This window comes from Condylura cristata, unplaced genomic scaffold, assembly GCF_000260355.1.
Source record: "Condylura cristata isolate star-nosed mole 26May11 unplaced genomic scaffold, ConCri1.0 scaffold00003, whole genome shotgun sequence".
NCBI classification, from domain to species: domain Eukaryota; kingdom Metazoa; phylum Chordata; class Mammalia; order Eulipotyphla; family Talpidae; genus Condylura; species Condylura cristata.
In genome coordinates, this window is record NW_004567104.1 from 44,779,604 (window position 1) to 44,790,985 (window position 11,382).

The following is an 11,382-nucleotide window of genomic DNA, read 5'->3' on the forward strand; positions in this document are numbered from 1 at the left end:
AGAAAAATGCCAATTATTTTTCTTCTTCTAATGGTACAAAGAGCCAAGAGGTAGGGGTTTAAAACATCCATTTGTAGAATATTACTTTGAATCTCTTTAATAGTAAGAAGATATCTCTCAGCTTCCAAAATACAGCTAAGATTAAAATTATAATTTTAACAATTTCACTATTAAATTATTGAGGACCATAAATACATAATAAGTAGAATCAGCTTAGCATGCTCATCAAGTGGTGGAGCTCCCTCTACTGAGTAATGGTCGAGGATATGTGCCTAGTATTTAAAATCAAAATTTTACCATAAATATGACTACATTACAATAATTGCAAAATTTTTTCTCTATAATTTCTTTCAAATTACAGACACACATACCCATTATCAATTTCTGAGAATAACAGTGTAAACTATATCTGTCTTTATTTTTTTGGAACATGTGTTCTTTTCTTAATCCTTTTTGTTTTGGGGAAAATTACATTTTAAATAATTTCAATTAGCATTTTTCTTTTATTTTCTTTGAGTTTATAAAGTTGAAATGCTACTTGACATACTTTAGGACTATGAAACATCCTAATAAGAATGTGAATTCTAATTTAGTTATGGAAACCCAAAATGTATTTAGATGGAACTTAAGGAAAATTAGACATTTCACTTATTATTCTGATCTGAAAAAACTAGCATATTTTATGATTAGTGAAAGTGTAACTCATAGTAATTATTGATTGAAAAGTTTATTAGTGCCAAACATTGACAGTTCTAACACTATTTTTGAATATACATCTCAAGTGAATAGAGTGGTATGTTCACTTGACACAAAAACCAGAAAAGAAACTAATGTTCAAGTCCACAGATCAAAGCTCTTGAGCTCCTATGCAATAGACTCCATGCTATCCATCTACAGTCTGTGAAACCTGTAAGCCCTGAGTTTATAAAGTTAAAAGAAAAATGTTTTTTGATTATCATGGGACTATAGTTACAGTGTATACAAAAAAGAAAAAATAGGGCCTCCCTGGTGGCCAGGGGTTAAAGTCAACACTATCAAGCTGTTCTCAGTCATTGAAGCATGAGTTCCATCCCCTGTGGGTCAGGGAGCTGGTCCACAAGGGGCAGCAGACCTCTCCTGTCTTGCTTGCTGCTCCCTTCAAGAGTGTATTTCCTACATCTGACTGTTCCTTTACCCACTCTCTTTGTCTCTGGTGAATCTTCTCACACCTCCACAACTCTGGCCTACACCCCAGTTCTAATATGCATAAATAAATCTTAAAAAAAAAGAACAACGATCACTCAGGCAGTCCATATCTTTTCTAACCATTTAGATAAATTCTAAAAATTTAGTATTCCATCATTTTTTTTCATGTCTTAATTTAACTTTTTTTTGGACTTTTTTTATTTTATTTATTTTTGCATCATCCTTCATTTTGTGCATTTTTCACCTTGGTTGTAATCCCCATAGATTTCCCACCACCAATTCACCCATGTGCCATCACCATAGTCACGTGTACTCTTCCCACTCCACCCCAGGTTTGATCTTATTCCCCCCTCCACCCTCGTAAAAGGTCTCTGGTTTATAGTGGTTCATAGTTTTTTCATTTTTCTTTATTCAATAAATTGCTTTTTTTCTTTCTCCTTAGAAAAGGGACTTACTGATTATCAGCTAAGGAAAAAACAACTGAGCAGATACAAGTTTTGCTTTAATAAACATATACTTATTTTCCATTCTAGTATAAGAGCAATTTTATCTTATACTAAACTGTCACTTGTAAAAGAAAACTTCTATTTAAGGACTAGATTAGCATCCACTAGGGTTGCATGAGTAAAAGATTAACCTAACAGGGTAAACCCAAATATGTATTTGCTGTTAGAGGTGATAGCAAAAGCATTATTCATACGTAGAATTATGGCCATCTTTGCAAAACTAGAAAACCAACATAAAAACTCTTACTGCAAGGTGTCATATCTATTGCTAGAGAGAGAAGATACTTGTAGAATATACATGCTACAAATTTGAACACTGAAAACTAAGTACCAGGAAGAAGCTGTTTTATTCATGAAATTACAAAATGGTCTATATGGTATGTACCCACTTGATTTGTTTAAAACAGTTAAGTGTAAATGCAAATATTTGCCATTATGAGTATTTGAATAAGATCAAAGAGGTCCTCATATGAACTCCACTACTGGTACGGAAATTAGAGCGACTACAGAAAAGTATTTGAACAACTTTAAGAAATTTCTGAGCACTTCTAGCAGCTAGAAAACATTTTTATTTTGCTTGACCTCTTTAGCACATACCTCAAATATCACTTCCTGAAAGAACTGTTTTGACTTTTCCCTAAACTCTGGCCCAAATTGTGATAGGATCTTGACTCTCTACTAACTAGTTTATTGCAGTATCCCAGCCCCAAGCACATTTTCTTGCACATATTGAGCACAAAATAAATATTTATCGAATAAACCAACACATAAATCAAATGTTAGTTACTTCAGTTTTAATCTTGGACTGACTAATAATGTGACTTTAAGCAACCAACTAAGAAATTTCAAGACTATACACTTCAAAATCTTGAGTCTGTGAGAGGGATACATGAAACTAAGACCACTACTGTCTCTAAAAATATATTACTAATTTGCTTTTGGATTTTAGGTGCCCTCATCTATTTCAACTGTCAAATAAGAGAATAAAACAAGATGAATATTAAAGGTACCATCTCATTTTTTTTTTTTTTGGCCCCTTTTATCACATTTTACCTTCTGGCCATGAATTGTATGTCTTTAGATCTCTAAAGTCTCTCTCTCTCTTTCTGTCTCTCTATTTCTCTGACTCTTTCACACACACACACACAAACACACATGTGCATGCACACATAAACATACATACACACTGAATTTTTCATAATTTTATTCCCAGGAGAAAGATGATGATAAGGTTTCAACATAAAGAAACATTATTCTTACTGGACACTATTTGAAACTCAATAATCTGCCATGTTTTTGTTCACAGGTCTAGAAGAGAAGGGTGTAAATTGTGAATACAGAGGTAAGGATCTTCAGTAAGGATGCTTGCTGCTGCCATATCCCACTACTATTGTGAAAATAGACTGCAAAAGTAGTTCTAATTCTCCCTCCTGGTTTTGATCCACCTTTTGAAAAATGTTTTAGCTCCATCAATCCTACAGATGGAAGTGATTTGTTAACCACTGAATTTGAGCTGGACTTCTCTTCATTAATAGAATGTGGCAAAAGTAATGATCTGCACACTTCTGCTTCCTTATGAACACTGCTTCTGGGCTCTCCCTGGTGATGCAATGGGTTACAGCACCATTCATTGAAGCTCTCAGAAGCCACTGCAGCATGAATTCAATCTCCAGCCAGGGAGGTGACCCACATGGCATGGCAGACCTCTCCTGACCCACCTGCTGCTCCCCTCAGCAGTGTATTTCAGTAGATCTGCCTGTTTTGTTCCACTGTGTTTCTGGTAAATCCTCTCACCCACCACACCTCTGGCCTGTCCCCAGTTAGATAAGGCATAAATAAATCTTAAAAAAAAAAAAAAAAAAGAACCCTGCTTCTACCAAGAATAGGGAGTCTATTAGAATATGACAGAGTCAATTTCCCCTGAAAACCAGTCAACAATCAAAAGGAAAGCTACCTAGATTAACACATTATAGACTACAGTAGAATGAAGACATCTAACTAAAATCCAACATACCAGCTGTCCAGATTAACCTGCAACCTGAAAAACAATATAATGGTAACAATTTTAAACCACTATGGTTTGAATGCAGCATAGTTACCTGATAAATTCAATAAAGGTAGCTTCATAACTTTTAATGTTTTGTTGTTGTTGTTGTTCCATTTGGAGCTAGGCAAATTCATTACCCAGAACTCACCAACTATCAGGGAAAATACTTGGGAATATATTGAGAAGAGCTTTATCCACAGTGTCAAATGCCCTCTCCCTTCATTCCATCATATTAACAAGATCAAAACTCAGGGTCCTTTACCTTGTATGTTTAGATAACACCTTCTGCTTTCCTAAAACTACATTCACCTTTAGGGTTTTCTGAGTAATTGAGACACTCCAGATAATAAGTGGGTGTCTAGTCACACTTTTCATCAACAATCCAGGCCATACTGTTGGCTGTCCCTACTCAGGTCATCATTTCTAACTGATATAACTATTACAGCTTATATGAGTGATTCCTTCAGTTTTATAGACAATGCTAGTAATTTTTTTAAGATTCAAAGTAACAGCTTAGTTACTTTAAACCTTACAGAATTATAGAATAGGAATTGAGCAACTGACTTGAGATTTTAGGATCAGACTGAAATAGGCCTTCCTGAGATAACTCCTACTCAGTACAGCTCCCAAGTGAATTTCTATTATTCTTTTGGTATCTCAGGTCAATTTTGTTCAGTTTCCATTCCAAATTATGGAATCTCCAATGTTCCATACCCACTAACATTCTGGGATTCCAGGCTATAACCTTGTATCTCTTTTATGCTTGACATTAAAGGGAAATATGTCTCCTTACTTATATTTCTCTGTAGCAAATACTTTCAAAAGGTTAGATATCACACTTGGTCAGGATGAGAAATGCATTTCTAATCATTAGATACTCTTCGACAGGCATATAGACAGGTAAGTCATTAATAATTACAGTAACAATATAGTGCATTCAACTGTACTTTTGAGAATAAAGCAAGCTACCATTAATAACTGAATCAGGATATCAAACATAAACCAGGACTGTATTGGATATGCCAAGATGAATGGTTCATAGATTGGAAGAGAAGACAATTTGTCTTTGGGTGGGAATGAAGGAGGAGAGAAAAAGAGAGAGAGAGAGAGACCGAAGGCAGGAAGAGAAGCAATCTGGAGAAGCTGGACTACCATCTAATTTCTGGTTAATCTATTTTATTTCCCCACAGTTTTGCTTCATTATGTTGCAATATTATGAATTCTTAGAAGATTAGACACAGACATGTTCACTGAAGTACCTCAACTAAAGTCGAATTAAACAATCCTTTGATTAGAAACTCTTTGGATTGTGCACAACTCTTATTTCCCCTTGAATGGAATGGATAATTGAGAGCAAGAATTGATTAGATAAATAAGAGAAAGCACTAAAAGCTAATTTTACTCCTGAAACATACACTATAATAATGGATTTTGATAATAGGTTAACATAAAACAATTACTGAATATCACAGCACATTTGGAACTAGTACTAGCTGAAATATATATGGTGTTCCTCTAGTAACAGAGGAGTAAAGAGACTGTAAATGTTATTCAAACAGAGAAATTAACTGGATGAAAATATCAGTAACTTCAAAAATACATGACACTACGTACCCTAAAGGGATACATATAATAACTGCAGAATTTAACTTTATCAAAGCTTGTAATATATTTTCTTTAAAAAAAGAATATATATTTTAGTGTTGACTTTGTTCTTCCAAGGAAAGGGAAAATTCTGCCCTAATGAAAAAGTAATGAGGAATGTAAATGGACACTTTCCTGGTCTTTTTCATTTCTTATTGAAAAGTTAAAAAGCTGCTATCCAAAAGTAATAACTGAATAAATATTCATTCATCATCCACCACTCCTAAGAAAACTGTCCTTAGAATTTTCATGAGCTAGCTCATTTCTTAATATGCCTCATACACTCAGGAATAAGAATAAAATGGGTGTTGATGAAATCCTAACAATGAAGGCAAAATTAAAACTGAGAAGAGTTCAAGTTTTAATGTATACATAGAAGTACAGACACTTTTGAATCATAGCAGTACCTACCCTGCTTGCCTGCTTATTTGAAATATATAATGCATGTGTCTACTTGAATTAACAGCTTCAAAGAATTAAAAATCTATAATGATAGTTATGTTAAATAAAAGGCCACAACAGAAAGAGGTGTGTTTGGTATATAAGACAAAGTGATTATATAAAGCATTTAAAATACTCCCTGACAAAATGCTGCCATTTTATAACAAATAACACTGACAACTTAGATAGTACTCAATTTTGTAAAGTCCTGTGCTTAATGACATGAAAACATGAGCAAGAAAAAAAAAGGAGAAAAGAAAAGAGATGCTTTCACCTACTTTTAATAAAATGGTCAAGGTGATAATTAAATGGATTAAATCAAAGAGTTACTCTACTTACAATATGATAAATTCTTAATATGGTATGTTTCATTTGAAAAAGTCTATGCTAATCAAGGGATTTACTACCATCACTGAAATCAAAACCACATATTATACAAAGAAAAAAATTACAGATTAGAAATCAAAAGGAGAAAAATAATTTTCCGAAGGTTACAATGTTCCTATAGGATACGGCTAAAAAACTAAACACATGAGTACTAACAGCATTATAACTAATTTTCAGGTAATACTCAGATGATTAAAATAAGTTTTTTATTGATTTTCTTATTCTTTAATAAGTCACCAATGAGCGTGTGCTACCATTCTCTTTCAAACTTTTATTCAAACTAGTTTGAATTTTCTAAAAGGTCATAAAGTTTGGAATTAGGCTTGAAAATATCCTGGGATCTACAGATTTTAAACAGGAAAGCATTTGTATTTTCTACTTCTTATTGTACGTACATCCATCAATTTGTTTGTTTGGGGCATTCTTTAAACATATACATATAGGGCTTTTTTCACGTGAATATATTAGCATCAACCATCACTTATGTTTCATTGTAGGAACTACAAAAGCACTTCAAATAGAGACTGACTTCCAGGATGCCTGGGTTACATTATCAAGTATTTTGAGACCTAAAAAAAATCTTTCTCATTATTTTTTCTCAGGACAGTGAGGAACTAATTCCTTTCCATTATACATCTTTTTTTAAATATAGACCTACGCAGGTCCGGAGGAGAAAACACAAGATATTATAAGGGGTTTATAAAAATAGGGGAAAGATAGAAAATTAGCATTGACATCTACTGACATTTTTCTAATACTTTATAATACTTTGAGTCTATCAAACCTGTCTAAGAGAAAATACAATTGGAACATGACTCTGCCTCAGTCAAATGGGCTGTTTACCTTACAACACTGGAAACAGAGATTTGAATTGGCAGAAATTTCAGAATAGATCTTAGTCTATCCTTTTATTTACATTTGAGAAGCTGATTTCCCCAAAGGAGAATGACTTACTCAAGTGCTTGAGGCTCAAGGTTCTGAATAAAGCTTAGAAAAACAGCTTCCTGGAAATAGTAGCCCATTATATTCTAAATTGCTATTGAATTGAATAAATCATCAAGGAAAAAACAATATTTACTGACTACTACTATGCACTTAGCAGTATTAAAATTAATAATTTTAATAGTACCACATCAAGTAGTTTAAATTTCATTATCAGAGTTTATGTTTTCCCCAAGGACTATGAAGATAAAAAGATAAATTCCAAACATAATATCCCACTGGGATTATAAGAAAAGAAAAAAACCTTAAGTGTACTAATGAGCCTTTTACTAGTGAGTAATTTAGAAAAAGTCCAGAGAAGGCTTCAAATGACCCAGGTGAAGAAACAGTTAATTGAGGGATCCCACCTCCTGGTTGTAAATAATCAAGGAAAGCTTTTTAAAGCAATGCAAAATGTCACCACAGGCTGACGCTCTTTCTACAAGAATAATGAGATTCTTGTTCCTGGGATGCTGAGCACATACTTCATTGCCTTTATCACTGAATTCAGTTTTCATGGTTCATATATTCTCCCTCCCTTCAAATAGGTAACATGCCATGCCTCAAATATGCCTATGACTATGTAGTGATTAGAGACAAAAAGAACTGCAGAAGCATATTCACAAACTCCAGTTTCTGTCCTGTAAGTCTGGACACACAAATAAACCATTTGGGAAATGAAACCAGTCACTGGCACCGCACCACCCAGCTCATCTCTGCCGAGGGCTTCCAAACAGGAGCACTGCGTCCTCAGTCTGGACACCGCGCTTTCTTTTAAAAAATACTGACACCGCACCGAGAATTCCGCGCAGATGTCATCCCGGTAAACTGAATAAAACCCCCGAATCTGAGGGTCTGAGGCTTCTGATCTCCAGATCTGCGGTGGTTAGCGACGGTGAACGTGTGCTACCGTCTCGCAGAAAGCGCGCGGCTCTGTGCGGGATGGAAACGCCAGACTACCGCGCCAGGAAAATCGCCACAAAGGAGATCTTAAAGCTGAACCGCTCTCCTTTTAGCAGTTAAATGTGCGGAAAAACCTGTCTTCCAAGGTGGCCCAACTGAAAATAAATTCCAGCGCCACCGCATGGAACAGGAAACGGGGCGTGTGCTTGTGTGTGTGTGTGTGGGGGGGGGGGTTATATGGTCTCATAATCCTCAAAGTGACAAGAAGGGTACACTAAAAACTACAGTGGGCGTGTGGATCTTTTCATTTTACAACCTTTCCATCCTTCTACCTTTTATTCCCTCGGCCCAGAGTAAGTGCCCTTCCTCGTGCACCATCCGACACCAGTATAGTGAAAAAGTGAGATCCACCTCACGCCAAAGCCAGTGGGGGTGTCTCCGCCCACCTCCCGGATGATTTTTCTCCACAGCACCCGCTTTAAATCTGGTTCAACTGTCGTTTCACATTCCTTGCTTCTGAGCTGGAGCGATGTCAGCCTTCTCCTTCCCCAATCTCAGAGGAGCAGGTGAGCTCATTACCTCACCCAGAAATGTAACTTAATAAAGAGATTCGGTGAGAGAGCGCACTCCTCACACCACCCTCCGCCCCACCGCGAAAGCACGGCGACAGCAGGCCACCAACGCTCGTGAACCTCAGGCTTTAGCTTCCCGCCCGCTTCGCCCCTTTTCTGGGAGAAATCCAAAGACTTTCAACCTCATTCTTTGGCCTTAGCTTGCCAACAATCAAGTGATGAGCAGACATTAAAGATGCGTAGGAAGTGAATTTTTCGTTTATAAAAAAAAAAAAAAAACTAGAGAAACGAGTAAGCAAACAGCCTTAAAAAACAGGAAGTAGTTTTACTTGCTGCTGTCTACGGGGGACCACAGATCAAAACTTCAAAGAAAGGGAAACATCCCCCCGGAACCTCAAATCAAGCGAGGAAATGAACCTGCTGCTCAGTCAAGTGAGGACAAGCACACAGAATGCCCCGTTAGGAAAACTCGTGGCAACTGCCCGGCAGTCTCAGAAATGACAGCTCCTGTCAGGGATGTCCCCAGGGCGAGGAAGGGATTCCCGGTGAGACATTTTTAGTTGTTGGGGGTTTTGCCTTTTTTGTCCTAAGGTTTAATACAGAAATGGCAACTGGGGTGAAATCTCAAATCCTGAAAAACCTACAAACCCCTCAGTACGATTTCACAAACCTGGATTTTAATTCCAATTCAGATTGCGTCCTTTGCCAACCTTCGTCCCCTAACTCACTACCCATGCGGATGGGGGAGGAGACGTTACACCAAGATTTAACTTTTAGATCTTTTTGTTTTTGTTTTGAGAAAATGATTAAAGTCCTGCATTTCTCCTCCACCTCTCCCATCCCTTCTTTAACCCATAACAAGGCCAGGTTGGTCGGGAAAAAGTAACGGCAGTACCGCCCGCGGGAGCTAAGCGAAAGGGAAACTGCTCGAGGGCTGTGACTTGGACTTTGATGGCCAGAAACGAGATTTCCGGAGGGCAAGTGCTTACCTCGGGCGGTGGGGGCGGTGGCGGTGAAGGGGTGGGGAGGCAGCCTCAGGAGTGTAGAACCCGAGGGAATCCTGCTCGCCAGCCCCTGCAGTCGGGTCTCCCCGACCGCACCCCAACTCCAGATTTACCCAGAGCCCCCAGTCGCTACCCAAACTTGAGCCGACCGTTCGAGCCCAAGCGTGTGGTCCAGGTGACTGAACCAAGCGAGCTCTGCGCCAGGGCCGCGCTGCTCAACTCCACCCACGCACCGGGGCGCACCGCCCTGGGGGGTACGCGGACGCGGCCCGAGGACACAAACCCCGGCCCGCTCCCTCCCGCCACGCCTCGAGGCCCCAGCGTACCTGGCCTGAGGACTGCCGCGGAGATCAAGAGGCAGAAGACCAGACGGCAGGAGGGGGCCGCCTTTGATGCCATATTCCTGCTTCCTCTCCCCGAGGGCCACCGACAGAGTAGGCGCGGCAGGAGGGGGCGTCGTTCCCGCCCCAAGCTCCCCGCGCGCCCCGGTCGGGACGCAGGGGGCAGCGGCTTCTCCCGGGCACACCGCCCCCTGGGCTGTGGCGCTGCTCCTGCGAGTCTCTGCCGCACACAACTTTCCACCAGGCAGTGCCCCAACTCCGCCTCCCAGACGCTCAAACACCCGCCCTCGGCTCGCGGGGCTGCTTCTCCCGGGACCGGCGACTCCCTCTTCCTGGGAGACACTTGAGTTATTGAGAGAGGTGTACGTGGTTCTTTTTGGCTGGCGGCAATTTCCCGTGTCTTGAGATAAAAATAATGGTAGTGGCAGTGTGCATAAAAAGCCCGGTGCTAGGGAGGAATCTCCGAGGGTGGTCACGAGGGGTGCCAGGTCCTGGCGGTCTCCTCAGGTGGCGAAGGCAGGGCGGCAGCGGCAGCGGTAGTGTTAGCAGCGGCGGCGGCAGGCAGCAGCGGTCTCTGGGCTGCTCTGAGTGGAGGGACTGGAAGGCGTGTGTAAGCTGCCTCTCTCCTCCCCCTACGCCTCCTCCCTCCCGCCTTCCCTCCCCTCCCCACTCCCCAGGACGCTAGGCTGAGCAGGTGGTTGGAGCGCCGAGTCGCAGCCTAGAGGCGCTGCAGGACCGAGTGGAAGTCCGAGCGCTCCTCTGGAACTCCGCGCGGGAGATGCTAGGGGCTGTCCCGGCCTCTCCAGGGCGGGGCTTTCTCGTGGCCCCGCCCGCCGGTAGGTAACCCGGGCGGTTGCAGCGAGCGCGCGCTTGCGCGATACGCGTGTCTGGTCAGTTCTCGGTGGCTTAAAGCGCTCTGCAGTTAGTGCTCAACACTTATCACCTGCGCGCCTAGCCGCAGGTCAGAAGGCCGCGGGTCAGAAAGCCAAATTGCCCCTCTCTTGCCCCCAGACGTCCCTCCCTCCCACTCGCTCAATCCTCGGGACTTTTCAAACGTGACTTTGCAGCTTGTTTCTCTTAATAGAAAGAGGAGTAGGGCAGGGCGGTTGCACCGAAAGCTCGTGGGCCGCGCGCGCGATGAAGGAAGGAAGGCGAGGTAAAGTGAAACTTCGCTCGCGGCGTTCAGAGAGGCCACTGGTAGGTGGACGCAATTGTGAAACTGGGTTGATTCCAGTTCTTAGCTGCCCTCCTCTACCCCTCCCTCTCACACCTTATTTGGAAGGAAGAAAGCGAGTCGACGACCCAATACCAAATTTAATTTCCCCAGGGGAATTAAATCAAAAATTTCTGGACCGTACTTCGTCACACGGA

At 40.7% G+C, this 11,382-nt stretch overlaps 1 protein-coding gene across 2 annotated transcripts in view; it reads right to left on the bottom strand.

Moving 5' to 3' along the window:
- ALCAM (activated leukocyte cell adhesion molecule) overlaps nt 1–10,767 on the bottom strand; it is a 171,421-nt gene extending 160,654 nt beyond the window's left edge. For both annotated transcript variants that reach the window (XM_004675238.2, XM_004675237.2), the window contains exon 1: nt 9,997–10,767. In XM_004675238.2, the coding sequence (XP_004675295.1) occupies nt 9,997–10,069 (73 nt within the window). In that variant the 5' untranslated portion in view covers nt 10,070–10,767. The remainder of the gene's footprint in view (nt 1–9,996) is intronic.
- Nucleotides 10,768–11,382: the final 615 nt, after the last annotated feature.